This window comes from Hydra viridissima, unplaced genomic scaffold (assembly GCF_058129835.1).
Source record: "Hydra viridissima isolate aposymbiotic clone 2 unplaced genomic scaffold, HvirCarnegie_v1 scaffold_6, whole genome shotgun sequence".
Classification (NCBI taxonomy): domain Eukaryota; kingdom Metazoa; phylum Cnidaria; class Hydrozoa; order Anthoathecata; family Hydridae; genus Hydra; species Hydra viridissima.
The window spans coordinates 13,709,654-13,727,772 of NW_028324305.1; the positions used below are offsets into that span (position 1 = coordinate 13,709,654).

Here is an 18,119-nt window from a genome sequence, read left to right on the forward strand (position 1 = left end):
AAAAACACAACATTAAACTTTTCGCTTTTCAAAACAGAAACGGCGCAGCATAATTAAATCTTAACTTCATGCTATCTCTATTTTCAGTAGTTTAAAAAAAAAAATTCATTCTGACATTTATTTACATAGCGTTAGAATACAAGTACAAGTATTACAAATACGGCTGTTATAGTACGGCTGTTAAAGCAGAGAAACTTGTGTCGCCAACAACTGCAACAATGCCGTTGGTTTTGACGACGAATGAATCTAAATCGAAAAACGGCTTTTTTTATTTGCGCCCTTTCACACTTAAAATATTTTTAAAAATCCTGCTTTCTCGAACTATTAACTAAGTATAAATTGTATAGTTGACAAATTTACCTCTTGAAAGAGGCAAATCGACGCTAAGCAGGGTTTAATATCTCTCATCATATTTCGCAGCTTCGGTTCCTCGAGGAGAGCAAGGAGAACTTCAACAATCGATTTGACACACGTCAGGTTCGTCTTATAATCTGGAAAAGATAAACTTGTGGTTTAAGTCTAATATATCTTCCTAAATTATCTACACTGATCCCTTAGAGGTTCGAGTTGAGCGAATTTAACTGAATTTTTGAAGAACTTTAAATAAAAATATATTCTGAGGATTTTTTTTATAAATAAAAAAAGTCTCGAGATGTAATAGTTTTCGTCCCCCGCAATAAAATTATTTTTTAAAAATTATTAAGTATCTCTTAAAAAAAACGCGAAAAGCTTGATTTAAAAAACTGCTTAATAATTTTGTTACAACTGATTTTAAAATATTAGGTGAAAAGATGGGCCTCCTTTGATGCCCCTCATTTGATGGCCCTCATTTCAGCTGTTTTGATTAGTAGTAAAAATAAGGCAGGACTTTGATCACACGTTATTCTTGTCTTAAGATTACAAAGTTCAACATTTCAACCGCATTATGGGTTTTAAGAAAAACATGATTTTTAAGAACTTAACAGTTCACGTTTACTGTCCTAAGTCTATGAATGTCCGAATTTTAATTGTTTGAACTGTTTCTAAATTCCGTAATAGAAAAAACAATTAAAACTGAAAATAATGATAATAAAAAAAAAAAAAAAAAAAAAAAAGGGGGGGGGGGGGGCAGAGAGAAACTTGTATGAATGATACCCTTGCGCTCTTATGAACATAAAGGCGTTCCTTTTATTATCAAAGTTTTGCAATCAGTCCTATGGATTTGTTCAATTTGTTCCAAAAATTTTGAATGGGGTTTTAACTTGTCAGGAATAAAGATAAGAAAAACGTAAACACTTGACGCAAATCTGATTTTTTAAAACATTACTGAAATTTTTTTGATTACAAGATTGAGACCACCAAAATTGCGCAATTGTTAATAAAAGAAAACAGAAAAATAATTAAAATGATCTGAATATGACAACCGGTCATTTTGTTTACATACAACGTGTGATTTTATTATGCAAACTACGCGATTGAAAAAAATTGTGGTTTGAGCCACAATTTCATAATTTTAATTTGGTACAAGAGATTCGAGGATTCTTCCTATTTTTTATCTGTCGTAAGGTGTAAATCAAAGTTAAAAATCAAAAATATATAACTTTTTTAACTAATATCAAAACAAAAATATATTAATAATGTAACTAATGGTGGTAGTATATATACCGCTGCTTTAGTTTGGACACTTAAGTTTATAAAAGTCAAACATTCAAATCAAATTAAACTAAAATATATATTCTAAATATGATAAAATATATTGCATTATTGTTAAGACATAATATGATATCGCTTAAAGTTTGAGGACCGTGCATTCATATTGCCAAATGAGATAAATCACAGTCAATTTATTTCAGAACTCAAAAACTGAATTTATAGGTGAACACAGTTGACTTATAGAACTAGTGTAAGTTTGTTTAAAAACTCAATGTAAGCCTTTATTATTTTTTTTTTTTTATGAACCCTTAAATTAATATGTTATTGGGAATTTTTTTTAAAAAAATTTTTTATTCATGAAATGAGCAAAATTTTACTGATTAGATTTTTAAAGGTAGATGTACCATCAACCATGTGACATTTTTACAGTATGTTTTATAGATCGGCAGCTTACTTTAATTGTTTAAGCAAGCACAATTTTCGAAACTTTCACTTTGTGTAAACGTTTCTGCGGGTAAAAGTAACATCATCGCGTATTGCGTGTAAAAGTAACAGAGAATTTACATATAATTGGCGCAGTAAAATATTTAGCTCATTTCTTTTTTTTCTCAAACATAAAGCAGTATAAGCCATATTTGCTAAAGATTAAATTTTCTTTTTTTTTTTTTTTTTTTTTTGCACGACAGGAAAACTATTTCTCTGAAAATAAAATGTCAATAACAAGTTTATGCTTTCTATTAATTTAGTTTTCTCAAAGGAATACAAAAAACATACCGGAAAATATTGTAAAAAAATAGGCGCAAACTGTTTAATTTATTTCCGTTCTACTTTCTTCTCGACCCAACTTTAATTCGTAAATACTTTGTTAATTTATATGTTGGTTTGACAACTTTCTATAAGAGGTTGGAAAAAATTGCTAATGATGACCAGTTTAGTCACATTTAAAGCCTCTCTAAATATTTTTATAAGATCTAAAAGTAAAGATACAAAGAAATGGGTCGAAAAGAGCTAATCGAAGAAACAAAGTGGCAAACAAAAGGTATGAAGGATGACTCGATGATCAGTAACAGAGAAGTAGCAAGAAAATTGAAAATTTCTGAGAATTGAAACATTTAAAACGACAGGTGGCATCCAACGTTATGAAGGATTTGGAAGGTTAAAAAAAACTACGGAGCACGAAAACAGTCTTATATTTCAAGTAAGAGCCAATTCTAGGTTTAGTTATCGTGAAATTACCAACATACTCAACCAAAACCGTAAAAAACGTCTTTTTTTAAATACAGTTAGCAACATTTTACTTAAGAAAAATATTGATGTTTATACAACTGTTAGAAAACCCATGTTCACGACCAGAGATCGGCTCACAAGATTAAGGTGGTGTAAGGAGAGAATTGGGTGGTCTTTAGAAAAGTGGAAGCAAGTAATTTTCAGTGATTAAATAACTTTGAAGTAGTGAATAGAAAAAGCAAAGTTCTTGTTAAAATTTAAATCTGAAAAGTGTAGTAATCGCTTTATTGTACCGAGGTTGAAAGGTGACGGTGTGAGTGTTGGTATTTGGGGCTGCTTTAATTTAACCGGAGTAGATGTGTGTAACATTTATACAGGCCGAATCAACCAACACACTTATATAGAGATGCTAGGGTACTGCATGGTTCCATCAGTAAACATGCTGATTGATCGAATCGAAGGAAGCAGTTTCAACAAGATATGGTGCCTGCCCATATAGCTTGTAAAGTCAAAACATGGATGAAAGAAAACAGAATAGATCTCTTGCCCTGGCCAGCTCGATTAGGATGGATGGCTATTGGAGAAGAGTTCCAACCGAAATTTGTAACAATTTTGTTAAATCAAAAAAGATATGTAGCTTGCAAAAAAACACATGGAGGATATTTTAAATACTGGTTTAAATGTTTATTTTTGTTGTGCCAAATTTGATATATTGCAGTTTTTTTATTGTTAGTTTTTGTTGTTATGTTTGATAACGTTTTTTATATGCAATTTGTATGCTTCAGTATGTCATCCAAGACGCAAAATTTTTCTTGCAATAGAAAGAAAAAATTAGTTCAATATCTTCTTTAGTTTCTATTTTATGATACTTCAAATAAGCTTTAAGCAACAAAATCCTAATACACCTATTTTATTTGAAAGGACTGTACGTTCTGTGCTCGCTGATTTTGCAGGACTTTCAAAGATTTTTTTGGGAAAGTAAACTCTGTAAAAAATGGTTTAAAAAAATTTGTGCTTCACGTAAATACATTAGCTTCATATACATCTTTTTTTTTAATTCAATTGAAATATTTTTCTTGGAGCTATGGGTGAACTATTTAGCAAAAATAATGTTCCTCAATTAATGCTTCATCGAGCCTCTACTAAAATATTAACTTTCATGTAATAGTACACGTTATAGACATAATTTTTTTAATGTCCCATGATCTCCATTCCAACGAGTTGCATTTTGAGCTCAGATTACTGGACCATCAGTTTGCATAGATAGCACTCCTGTTCTATGAATGGCTCTCCTGTTCTATATGGATATCTAAAATGTGTATTTTGTTCAAACATTTTTTTTTATCTTGTTTGTTTACTGTTTTTTTATCAAGTTAAAAAATTTCAGAACCCAATAATAACAACAACCATAACACATTGACTTACCATGGGTTGTTGAAAAAATACCCATTCTACTTCTAGTTAGAATTCTTCAAAAGGGTAACAGAAATTCAAAGAGTTTTTACAGCATTTGTATTGTGCAGCGCATTTATAAGAGAAATAGTAGGATAGTGATTTAAATACAGCAATTAATTTCCTATTTTAACATACCGTTTTAGTGCAAAATTATGTCTGGCATTACAAACAGATTAAAAAACTTGCTAAACTAACCTTCAATAACTTGAATCCATTTTTTTATTATATGACAACAAAGTGGTTTATCATTTCCAAGCAAACTGATAGACTCGTATAGGAATATGTAATCCATATAAGATTTACTGGTTGTCATTGCTTCTGATTTAAAAGTGTCAGATAACAAATAAAGCAGCACAGTAGAAACCAAATCAGCTACTTGAAAATTCACAGAGTCTTTCTCTGTTTGATTAATGACAAATAGAGAAGATTCATTACGCCACAATGATAGTCTTTAAATAAAGAAAAAGAATGCTTATAAAGAATCACAATAAAGTGACACACTTATGTTCAGAAGATACTGAAATGTTAAGATGCAGTAAGTATGATGGTTGGTAATGATTTAAGTAATTCCAATTCAAAGTGGTTTCTATTTACGTTAGTAAATAGAGACTGGTTTGAATTGAAATGCAAGCATTAATGGCAGCATAGTATGGTGTCTGTTATAGATATAGAAGGTTGAGATTACCCAAAAACCAATAACCTGGATTAAAATCAAATGTAAACGACAACAAATTAAAAATAGAGTTACTTTAAAAGAAGTTTGATGAGTCCATGTGCAGTGTTTAGCGGGATGCTTTGTAGTGAGAGCTAAATATTTTGTAACAAAAACAATATAAAAAATAAAACATCATTATGGCATTATAATAACAATAATTATGATACTATTATAACAACAACCATGATGATATTTTATAATCATAATAATATACAATGTAAGTACAAATTTAAACTTTTTACATACAATGCATATATTAAGTAACACAAAAAACCATAGAACTATATTTTTGACCAATAGAATTTTGAAACATTTTCTTGTAAATAAATATACAGCGCATATATGGAGGTTTATTTTTTTTTTAGAAAAAGTATTTTTTGTCTCTACATATTTAAAACTAACAGGGATTTAGCAACATGCATTGAGATAATGCAATTGTTTAATGAAAATAAAATGTGTAACTGCAGCTCTAAGGCAATTTAAAACAAATCATGGATTAAATAAGAATCCATTCTCAGTATCTTCAATCACTAGATTAGTTGACAAATTTGCAACAACTGGGTCTGTTAAAGATGCTGTGAAATTGGGACATCCATCTCTAAAAGATGAACAAAGTGGCAGTGTGTTCAATGCTCTGGTAGAACTTCAATGCAAAGATCCTTGTGGTGTTGCAACAACATCTGATATTTTAAGAGTAACTAGAATGTGCAAATCAAGTGTTTACATTTTGGTGCAACATCATTTGCATCAATATCCTTAAAAATTGCTTTTAACACAGGCCATAATAGCAGCTGACAAGATTACACTGTCAATTTCTCATATAAAAATGATTGAAAATCAGCATCTCTTATCAAATATTCTTTGGAGTGATGAGGCATATTTTTACATGGACGGTTATGTTCACAGACACAATTGTGTCATTTGGGATGATGAAAAACCTTCTAAAACATTACCAAAGATGCTCCATGCAGAAAAATTTTGTGTTTGGATGGGTTTTACAGCATCATTTTCTTTGCAACCATTTTTCTTTGAGGATACTGTAACAGGAGAAAATTATACAGACATGCTAGAGACTCACATTCTCCCACAATTGCGTGAAAAATGTAAATTATCCTTAACAGTCTTTCAGCACCATGGTGTACCTCCTCATTATTCCTTGACTGCTAGAGAAGTGCTGGATGAGCACTTCCATAAATATGTCATTGTTCGTGGATTTGATTTTAATTGGCCTGCCAGATCACCAGATCTTAATCCCTTAGATTTTTATTTCTGGGGTGTGATTAAATCAAGTGTTTATCAAAGAGGCAGTGTCCAGAGCATTAATGAACTTAAGAGAAGAATTTTAGAGGTCATGTCTGAAGTATCACAGGATGAATTATTGGCTTCTGTGACTGATGTTCTTTATTGATGTGAATTGGTTATGCAAGTTGATGGGGGTATTATTGAACATATAAAAGAAAACCTCCAAGAGTGCTAATAATTATGAAGTTTTGTTGTATATATGTTTTAATAAAATGTTTGAGATGTTGTCTATTTATTTTTTACGTTACTTAATAAACACACTGTACATAATGTAATTATATAATGTTGTTACATAGCACATTACCAGCAATTTTTCAATGGGAAGTAGCAGTATTGACCATAAATTCTCATAACCATCAATTTGTTTCAGCTGATCAATAACAAACTATATTTAAAAAAATCTTTGAAATCTTTTAGCACAGTTGTATTAAGTATATCTTTTACATTTCATAAACTAGTAAATATTAAATTTCTTTCACATGAGGGATTTTTGTCAAGACACAAAGTAATATTTGTCTACATACATCCCACATTGGTTCTATTGGGTCATCCACCAGCAAATTAAAAGTATTCCACCTAGAAAATAAACATAAAAGTTTAATATAAACCATAAAATATTTAGTAAATTTTTATAGCTTATTATCATTAATTTTAAAATCTTCTCAAATTTAGGAAAATATCTGTTAAGGCTAACTGAGGAAAATTTACTGAAAATATAAAACACTGGATGTTTTGATTACCTTATAGGATTGCACACATTAATCTTTTGTAATTGTGAAAAAGAGTAACCTAAAAACAAAAAAAATAGGTTCAGAGTTTTACATTTAAATTATTTAAAAAAAGAATTCTCAGAGGTATTTCTTGCTGCATATCTAGTCAGGGTAACACTGAGGCCACTGAGAGTCTGGAGAAACACTGAGAGTCTGGAGAAACACTGATAGGAGAAATCTTTATTTATTGAGCTGTACATGGGTAAAATGCATTTACTAGAACTATTTCAATTAAACAAAACCTGTATGAGGATTATTGTACATTAAAATGTACAAAATATTAAAGTGAGAAATAAAGTTAAAAAATAAAGTTTTGCTATGCAGTCAAATATATGATATATAAATATACAACAATAATAAAGAACACAATAATTGTAATATGCAATATGCAAAACCATAAAAATATAAAACAATATGCAAAACCATAAAAAAATAATCATAAATAGTTTTTTAAGTTATAAACAATTTTTAGCAGCGATTTTATGAATATTCAAATATTAAATAAAAGATAAACAAAGAATAGTTTATAAAATAAAGACTTTTAAGGTCTTGTATTCCAAAAAAGTCCTTAGCACATTCATTTACTTATGCACAAGGGCTAAGCGCAATGTGTTGCTGTATGAACATTGTTTAAAAATCTTGACAAGGATAAGGAAGCCAGCAAAATTCCTATGCCATCACTATATATCTTTATGGCTTTTGTAAATGTCCTTGACTCTCTACTTTTTGTTCTCTAGCCTAAATTTAACTTGTGAATGTTTGTAAAAGAAATTCTCTGAATGGAAAAGATTTTGATGAAGTAAATTGTAAGAGGATACAGTCTAAAAAAATATTTACAGCTACTGCCTGTTATTGTTTGTTTCAAATTTAGAGTGTATTGTGGATGGCTACCTCAGTGGTTATCTTGGTTCTAATGCCAAAGATTTCATTGCCAAACTTAAAGTTTTGCATAGAAAATTCATATCATGTTTGTTCACATTGTTCCTTTTTGTCAAGAGAATCAATGTGGGTTAGCCAGATTTACTGAGCAAACTGGGGAAACAATCTATTCAAAATATAAACTAAAATGGGGAAGGTATAAGAGCTTCAAATCAAGTTGAACGCAAAAAAAACTTGCTTAATGTAGTAACAGACTTTTCATTCAAAAGAATATACTTAAGGTACTGTCTCATATTTTTTGAGCCAATGCATCCTCAGAAATTGTTGCAATACCTGATTTAAAGCCTCATCATTATACTCATTAACGACGTCTTTTTTATGAGAGTAAATATGACTTTTGGGTTTATGACTGTCAGTTGGTGTTTGAATTTTTTTATTGCAGTATTTTTTTTTTTTTTTTTTGGTTCAGACAAAGATGTTGTTTCAGCTGCCTTTAATAATTAGAGGTTTCAGTTAGATGTCTTTTCTCCTATTTAAAAATCATCCTCACAAACCCAATTTTAAAAGAAAATCTGATCAACAACTTACTATTTAGTTTAACAAGTAATTAATTTGAGTTTGAGGAAACTAATCATCTTTGTCATAATTTAATTATAATCAAAATTTTAAAATATATTCTGCATCCACTGGATTTTTTTCATGATGATAAATTTCAAACAAGTTCTTGGTGCAATTTAAATTTTGGAGCAGTATGGTCTTTTTTACAAATCTTTTCTTAGTGCAGCAATGCAGAATTCAATTTCTTCTGGTGCATTGTTTTTTAAATGGTTTAGTGTTTTTCTTTTCAGGTATGACATTTTTAAACTGGTACATGTAAATAAAAAAGCCAATGTAGAAATGCAAATGCATATCTACATTGGCTTTTTTATTTATTCCTGCTTAATGTTTTTATTATACTTTTAGTTTGTGGCTTTTTAAGCTACTGCTTAAATTCTTATGCTTTTGTACATTTCTTGAAAGATCTCTTGAGTAGGGTTACACTTGCAAGTAGTGCAACTCTTGAAAATTTCTAATGAGTTGCTTAATCACTGGATTAAGCATCATGGACACCACAAAGCTTAAGCTACTACATGGAGAATATAATTCTTAAGAATTTTTTTCTTAAGAATTATATATAGTTGCCTGTACTACATTATATAGAACAGATATCTTAGAGTAATTGTCATATTCTTAGCCGAGACATTTTTTAGCAGAATGTTGTAATTGGCAAGTGTAATTCAAATTACTTTATCAAGTCTAGTCTTTTCATTCAGATTTTTTCCAATACCAGCTCCTTGATTACCTTCCTTCATTCACATTTGATATAAAGTATTGTATAAAGTTAACGTAATTTGTTCTGAAAACTAAGCACTGGCATTTCATTAATAAGTTCTCCAGTTATGTTGACATTACAACACCTAAATAACTTTGTGTTGTTTCCAAAAAGTTATAAAAAATAATCTGTTTACTGCTGCTCAAACTTTAGAACAACTACCATGAAATATAAGACTGTTCTGCTGAGAATATAATCACATTAAGAACATGTTTTATACAACTTTCTACTATTTTGTAGAGTCATCTGGATGTGTTTATCAATTGTTGATGCCTCACTCAATATTTAAACAACCTTTCCAGGGGGCAAGAAAGCCTCCAAAAGAGGCCTTATGATTCATTACTCCTAACAACCCAGTCTCTAAAACAAACCTTACCATTACATAATTGTAACTTGAATCTCTAAAGTAAGAATTTTGATTAGAAGATGGGTCCTAAGTAATGAGCAGATCTTGTATGCTCCAGCTGATGCTTAACAGTGCACATGATTTATTACTAATTCTACATGCAATTTCAATTGCAATAACCTATAATTCTCTATCAAAACGTTACTGCTGCTTCTTTGATCCCAATGAGTGAGATTTCATTTGACAACTATTGACAACTACCCCATTCTCTCTTTGACATTCTGCTGCTTGACTGTACCTTAAGGATATGTTCTTTTTGTGACCTCCAACTAATGAAGTAAATTTGACTTTGCAACTAATAAACAACCTTTATAAAACTATTTTGAATTTAATATAATTAAAAATAAACTTTAAACTTAACTTTTGCTTCATACAAAAAGTTTTGCTTACCAGAACTTTAAGACAAAGGTTTATTTGCCCACCCAAAAAATCTCTAGTAATAAAATTATTAAATCTTTAATACAAATAAAAGCCTATAATAATTGTTTCTTCTCTTTTACATAATTAATCTGATTGCTCTTGGTTTTAACTACTTATAGACTCCTCATTTGTTTTTTATATATCCCTGTTCCAATATTTAAGCATAAATTATAAAAAAAAATTCTCTCATTTCAAATTTTTATTCGATCATACTAAATCTACCAATTTTAAACCTTAAAATTTCTTTTAACCTTATCATAGTAGTTTTGAAATTGATTTAAAAAATTAACACTTACCAACTACTACAGACATAATAAAACTGATGAATTCTTCTGTCTTTATGGAAGGAAAACGTTTCTTTAGACTAGTGAAACAAAATATTTAAAAAAATATATCAACAAAAATAACAAGTTCATCATCAACAAATAAAAGTTATCAGAGGAAACTGAAAACCAAGTATTTTGGACTTTTTCACAAACTTGATCTTTACATAATAATAATAATCTTTTTAGAAAAAAAGCTTAGATAAAAACTGAACTGTTACTGGTAACAATTTGAAATTAGTATTTTAAAATCATAAAAGGAAAGCTTATCTCAATTTTTAACACTGCTTGCTTAAAATAGTTTTGTAAAAGAAAAACCTATTTAAATGTGATGGAAATGGGATTATGGGATATCATCAAAAGTATACTTCTTTAACCAGAAGCAGGTTTTAACACTTTCTTTCTGATGCCTCATTCACACTTGAGGTTTTAATTTACTCACCATAGAGATATAATAGACACAATGTATTTCTTCAAAGGAACTGATACTGTGTTAGCATGGCAAATCAAACTCAAATTTTGCAATAAATTTAATGGAACCAAAGAAAGGCTATAGATAGCCTCAACAATTGTCTTCTGGGTTTCCATTGATACTTGTAAGAATAGACCACCATTTAGTTCTGAGATTAAAAAAGAAAAAATTATATAGCTCTACATAAGCATAGTTATATTTTATTCTAATTTTCAAAATTTCTAATTTTAATTTATTTTTCTAATTTTAATTTTATCAAATTTTATTTTATTGTTTAATTCTAGTTAATAAATTCCTATTATTCCTATTATTAGGTTTGATTTTAATGAAATACGGTGAAAGAAAAAAAAAAGATTTATGTAAAAAACAAGTCACCTGTCAGTTTAATCAATGTATCCAAAATAGCAACATTCATTTGATCAGTAACAGTTCCAATCACAAGGAGATCTTTTACAAATTTCACAGATTGTTGAACTAATTCACAATAAAAAGATCCAGATGGTAGCATCCACATATTATTCACAAGTGAATCAATAAAAAGTGTCATGCTATGATCACATTGGTTTTTCTCTCTAGAAGACAAATAAAGCTAAAAAAAATGGTTCTTGAGAGGAAAATTAAAAACCTTATGTTGTAGCAGTTTTGAAATTAAATCAAATTTTTATCTTTGTAAAAAGTGATATAACTTTGAGAAAAAAAAAAAAAAGAGCTGAAAAACAAAAAAAGTTATGCAATAGTAAAATTTATGATTAAAATCAGGAAGCTGAAAACTAAGTTTGAGAAAAAGTACTAGGGAGATTTTTCTCCAACAGGAACTTTTATTTTGGAATGATTCAATAAAAAGAAAACTTGATTGCAAATTTACTTTTATATTATTATTATTATACTTTTATATTATTACTTTTAAATTCATTTACATTTATTACTAATACTTTCTTATTTATAAAACCTTACAAAACTGCACTGACTTACAAGAAATGTCCGTCTTTTTCATTGTGAATCAATCTTGAGAAAAATTTAACAAGAGCAACTTTCCAGGGAGAATCTACTGACGCTCGAGCAAAAATTTGTGCTAGTTCTTTTATAATAACTGGTATGTTAAAAGCTAAAAAAAAGTTAAAACTTACGCTTGAATGTAAAATTATGTTTTATAGTCAAATCTACTTGAGAGTCAAATTTATAACTGCTTCCTTTTTTCACAACAAATATTCACTATTTAAGATTTGCTGTGAAACAAAAAACAATAAACAGTCTACAGCTGTGGATACAACTGGTCCTTATATATGTATCACAAATAAGATTATTATTACATACTATGATTGCATATGTTAATATAGAAATACAAAATTACCTTCTTTGTTATTGTTGCTATGATTAATGACTTTTGCTTGTTTGTCATTCAACAAAAACATATTCTCAATGAGTATTATTAGTTGAGAAACAGAATCATTTCCTAAAGACTTAAGGTGAAGAGCATCTGTTATAAACAAACCCATTTTATTGATACACTTTTCTTGTTGTTTTGCATCAAAAGCACAATGAGACAATTGCAGTATATCACATAATATTCTTGCAATAATAAAGTTAAAGTCAACTGAAAATTCTTGCAGGGCATTGAAACCCACTTGAATATTTGACATAGAACTATGCATTGGTAGAAAAAAGAGCTGCACAAAGTGTACATAGAAATCTTTAAAGGTGTTAATATTATCTTTTATGAACTCTTCTCTATCATTTTCTTGTGAGTTTAACCACAAGAGCTTCATTAGTGCATCTAAAGTGTTAATAGTAGCTTTCATACCAGGTAAAAGAGAAGATAAAGAACTTGAATTAACAAACCCAGATGCCAATTGACCAGGATCATATTCAACCCAACAGTTAATGAGAACTGGTAAAACTATAGCAGCTAAATTATAAATATTGTCCAAATCTTTAGTGCCTGTTCCATTGTCCTTATCAAGCCAACCTTCAAATTCAATATCACATATCTCAGGTATTTCTATAGTGTATTTGCAAACACGCACATTAGTCAAACCATTCTCTGAGACATAAACAGATTCTATCTTTGAATCAGTTTTATTGGTCTTTAATAGTGTCTCCTGATATGTAAGCATAACTTTTAAAATTTTGTATAATTTTTCCAAAATTTGCTCACGCCCTTTTACAGAAGATATCTTGCCATTTACAACTGTATTTATTTCTCTTCCTTTAGTCTTAACCTTTGTACCTCTAACACTTTGCGATGCACTTGTTTGCTTTGATGATTGCTTTGAAATTAAATCCATGAAATTAGTCAGCACTTTTTTCCAAAAAGGGATGAAAGCTTCAGGAAATTTAGTTAACAAAATATCTAGTACATTTAGTGAATCTAATTGAACCCCTTCATTTATATGAGTCATGCCACAACATATATGAGCAATCATAATTTTAAAAAATGGAAGTATTTCCTTTTCTTCAAGGACATTCATTGTATACCTTATGCAAATGAATAATGAGTGACGAACAACTGAGTCTGAGTCAGAAAGTCTTTCCATTACCTTAAAAATACATAAACAAGTGGCAGAAGTGTTTTCTAAAATACTTTTTAAAAGAAAACAAGTTGATAATACATTTACATTATAAAAAACTAAGTTTATAATGATAATTATTTATGATCATAAGTATCGTATACACATTCCATATGCATTATATCTAGTATTGATTTATTTATAATATAAGTACATGTTGTATGTGAAATTTAAATTTACCAAAAAATTTAAAGCAATACTGGAACAGACAACAAACTAAGTTTAGCATAATTAATTATACAAAAACAAATAAGACTATGTAAGAAATTACATAATACAATTAAATGATACAATACTTATATAAAACAAAATTTTTTGATAAGTGTTGGTACAATTATGATGGTACCTATTGCAAACATTGCATTCACTAGATGAATGACTATATGTACACTGCTATTATAAAGGAATCGCTTGGGGTTACTATGAATTATGACCTGCAGTTAGAAAACATATTATGATTATGATTGCAACATATTGACAAACTTTTTAAATTATCTTTATGTATTTTTACAAATAATTGTACAAACAAAACTGAAAATGTATTATTTGTATATATATGTACATGCATGAATATATACAGATATCATACCTTTGATATCCAGAGACTTAACTGTCCATGCATAACATTGGGATGAGATTGAAATAAGTCAAGAATGCCTAAAAGTGCTTCATGCCTCACTGTAGCGCTGTAGTGGTTAATTTGAGTAAGTAATTCCTAGAGAGCAAGAAATGTATTCAAATGATTGATTTATGATTGTGTGAGAGCTTAAAAGATCAGTAGTTAGTTTTAATTTTTTTATTTTATAAACCATTAAACAACTTTATTTTATAAACCATTAAAATAAATTATGCATTTATTCTCATTAAACTATCGACTCAATTTCAGAATTCAATTATAGCAATAAGCAAAACTTAAAAATATAAACAAAATCAGCTGCAATAAAGTATACTTAATGGCTCATAACATAATACAATATTTTTTACATATAATTGACTACTGATTTTTCCAGATAAGGGTATATGAAAAAAAGAAATTAAAATGTAATTGTGAAACTGAACATTATTAGTAGGTAATGGATAATCCCATTAATGTCATTAAAAAGGCTACTTGATTATACATAGAAAACAAGAACTATATCTGAAAGAATTAAAACAATCTTTACACAATGATACACAAAAATCTTTGAAGTTTACAGACAGCTTTAGGAAGATTGAAACTTAAACAAAAGGTCAAACAATTTAACTAGCCAAAAATAAGATAAATATGAAGATATTATGCATAGTGCGGCTTAAGGATTTTCCTTTTTTACACAAAATGAACCATAAAAACAACTATGGCAATTGTATTCATTTTATAAATTTGACAATTTGTAGTCATTTTTGCTATTGAAATGCAGTTGCAAGTGAAGTTTAAATATCTATTTTACAAGGTAATTGACAGATCCATAGATAGGACAAGGTATTTTAATGTTTTAATCTTTTAAGTACTCCAGAATTAGGCCTATTATACTTGCTGTTACAAAGTTTCAAGTTTGGAGGCTACTGAACTATAGTAATAAATACAGATGTCTAAGACATATTCATTTATATTAAGTAGCATGGTTTTCTTATGATTAGGATTGATTAACATTTTTCTCATTCATAAACAAGGATAGCTCTGGTCACTTATCAACATCTTTTGACAGGAAGTATAAAAGAAGTACCATAATACTCCATAATAAAACTAAACTTGTTCTGTCCTTAGGTTAGTACTAATATATACCTAAAGAGATGTTTTTGTTTACTTGAGTTTATTGGAAATAGTTGATTAGTTTTTGATTTTCATTCTTTCAATGGAGTCCCTAGTCCAGATCCCTAGATTTATAATAGGATGAATGGGAATAAGAATAAGAAGGAGGAGGATTTTCAGAACTAAAAAAGGTTTTAGACTTAACAGAACTCTGTTTAAATATTTTATGACATTGGAATATAAAATATAAAACCTTCAATGATAAATTTCTTTTGTTGGTTGGTCCATTAGATGTCTCAAGTTGGGCAGAAATGTTAATAGTTGCTGTTTTAAATGATGTATCAGTAACATTGCTCCCTCGCAGTTTATGTTTTCCAACTTTAAACTTTACCTTCTTAAAGTCAGCTGTTTTTTCTTTTTTTTTCTTGGACTTCACCATTTTTTTGTGCTTTTTTTTAAAAAAAAAAAAAAACACTATGAAAAATATGTAAAAGAAGATTATACCAATAAAACTGCATACAAAAAGATAACTTCCATCTGATATATGGTTAGCTATAAATATTAAATCTCAGAATTAATAAAAATGGAACATGCTAAATAACATTTAAAACCAAAAGAACACAATATTTTTTATTTGCTTTTACCTTACTTGAGATAAGTCATATTTGATATTTGTCTAATTCTCTTTCTAGTGCCAGATCAGGTTTTTAGCTATCAGAAGAAATCTAAAAACCTATTTATTATCTTTATAATTGTAGACTATTTATAGAAAGGATAATAGTTTAGACTGCAACTCACAAACTCTACAATCTTTTTTTACCTTTTTTTAAACATCAAACTTATAACTTTATTTTCATAGGTAGACAACTTCATAGTGAATTACCCTTTCTCAAATTAATTAAAAATTTAAAATTAGAGTTTTCTTTTTCTCTCTTTTCTTTTTTTAATTTTAAAATTTCGAACTCTGAAACTTATTTTCATTTGGCAAAAATGTAAAATGACTTAATATGTTACCACATGGTTATGTTGACAAACGGTTATCATTACGGACTTCGAAAGCAGTAAAATTGTCTTCAGACTCAGTAATATTTTCGTGAACGAAAACGAAAACGAAAACGAAAATTAAAGCTTTTCGTTAACGAGAACGAAAACGAGAACGAAATTTATTTTAAGAATAAAACTTAAGATAAAACTGAATAAAAACGATAACTTTTAATTTTCGAACTAAATAAAAATTGAATCGAAAAATATTATAGAACGAAAATGTTCTCGTTCTATTTATAAAAACGAGTTGAGTTTTTTGATACATAGTTATTATTATATAACTATTCAAATATTATTCGAATGTAATAACTATATAGTTCGAATATAATTATATTCGAACTGAATAAGAACTGAATCGAAAACTATCAAGGAACGAAAATATTTACGTTCTATTTTTAAATTCCTTTCGAAGCTTATTTTCCAGGGAACACTTAATAACTTATACGAACTTATTTATAGACAGTTAGATAAATAGATAGATAAAATATAAATATACAAATAACTTATACGAACTTGTTATTCTTTTTTCTAGCTTCATTTAAGAAGAAACCATCCTTCTGTACACGTCGAGCTTGAACACATGGAATCAAAGAAATTAAATGAAACAAACCACATGGGGATAAAGAGAAAAGCACTGGATGAAGGTGGATCACTAACTTTTTTCATCAGCTCAGAACCAGAGGTTGTTGCAATCCATTAATCGTAGGATGGCCTACTAATTCACAAGAGTATAAAAGTCGGCTCAACTCCCTACTTCATATGATAATTGCAACATGTAATCCAGTTACATTGGTAAATAATGCAGCTTAGAAATTTGTTAATACCGTAGACCCTAAATTTGCAATGCCTACATCTGCCAAACTTAACAGCCTACTTACCCAGTAAGCACACTACGTTAAAACAACGTTGAAACAACGTTGAAATAACGTTGACTGACGTTGATCAACGTTACTTCAACGTTGTTTCAACGTCGTGTGCTTACTGGGTAATGAAGAAGTTACTGTTTTAACAAGAAAACTTCGTGACCTCATATTTGAAGGTCACAATATGCCTTGATGGCTGGACAAAAAAATGCTTTCTGCGTTCTTTTTAGGAATTTTTGTTTGTTTTTTTCACAGCACATCCGAAAAACCAATACATGCTCTGCTTAATTTGTATCTTGTGAAACACCCACATTCAGGTGAACAAGTTTCTGATTGTCTTGAAAAATACTTAAAACGTTGGAATATTTCCGGAGAAAAATTATTGCTTGTAATTTCGAACAATAGAGCAAGTATGGTCAAAGGTATAAAATTATTGGGAATGAGAGCTCAAGCTAAAGGTGATAAACTTAGTGAATTAGAAAATGAGGTTAGTGAAGAGCAGATGATGGATTCGGAAGAACGCGAGAATATAACAAGTAGTGAAAAATGGGAACAAGTTGACCTGATAGTCGAAAACATGGCATTTAGAAGATTGGGATTAAAATATTAATTTTTTACGACGTTATGGGTTATGACGGATTTTGTTTTTTCTGAAAAAGGAGAATATCTTTAAAAATAAACAAAAAGATCTCTAAGCACAACTTTTTTACTTGACAACATCAGGTTGTAAGAAACAGGTCTACTTGGACATAAGACTTCTTGATCACATTAATTGCATGTAGCAACTTTGCTTTTGACCTTTTCATGACCTGAAAATATATTCAGAGGATGTCTGCAAATAAAAAAAAGTAATTTAATTTATTCTTGCGTTATTGTACCGAAAACGTTCTGATAAGTAATTAAAAAAAGATTTTTTCATAAAAATAACTTTAACTAAGTTTTT

At 29.0% G+C, this 18,119-nt stretch overlaps 1 protein-coding gene and 1 pseudogene across 2 annotated transcripts; one reads left to right on the forward strand and one right to left on the reverse strand.

Annotated features, from left to right (window-relative positions):
• Positions 1 to 104: 104 nt before the first annotated feature.
• LOC145190712 (testis-expressed protein 10 homolog) lies at positions 105 to 16,463 on the reverse strand. 2 transcript variants are annotated; one of them, XM_090090474.1, is made up of 16 exons: positions 16,284 to 16,463; positions 15,914 to 16,002; positions 15,523 to 15,717; positions 14,130 to 14,255; positions 12,325 to 13,510; positions 11,946 to 12,078; positions 11,349 to 11,545; positions 10,944 to 11,121; positions 10,475 to 10,542; positions 7,072 to 7,120; positions 6,856 to 6,907; positions 6,636 to 6,716; positions 5,063 to 5,121; positions 4,510 to 4,763; positions 361 to 491; positions 105 to 246 (listed from the first exon to the last, which is right to left on the reverse strand). In XM_090090474.1, the coding sequence occupies exons 3-16, from the start codon at positions 15,706 to 15,708 to the stop codon at positions 181 to 183; spliced, it is 2,766 nt and encodes a 921-aa protein (XP_089946600.1). In that variant the 5' UTR covers positions 15,709 to 15,717; positions 15,914 to 16,002; positions 16,284 to 16,463; the 3' UTR covers positions 105 to 180. The 2 variants fall into 2 exon arrangements, with proteins under 2 accessions (XP_089946600.1, XP_089946599.1); XM_090090473.1 differs by lacking the exon at positions 16,284 to 16,463 and having other exon boundaries at positions 15,914 to 16,043.
• LOC149887129 (uncharacterized) lies at positions 16,277 to 17,786 on the forward strand (annotated as a pseudogene).
• Positions 17,787 to 18,119: the final 333 nt, after the last annotated feature.

Bases quoted from the DNA above. Each gene is read 5' to 3' on its own strand.
- LOC145190712 (XM_090090474.1), bottom strand. From the start codon at position 15,708: ATGGTGAAGTCCAAGAAAAAAAAAGAAAAAACAGCTGACTTTAAGAAG. The intron at 11,546-11,945 runs GTAAGTCAGTGC...TTTGTCTTCTAG, and splicing joins GAAAAAGACGGACATTTCTT to AGAGAAAAACCAATGTGATC. The intron at 247-360 runs GTAAATTTGTCA...TTTTCGATTTAG, and splicing joins CGATTTGCCTCTTTCAAGAG to ATTCATTCGTCGTCAAAACC.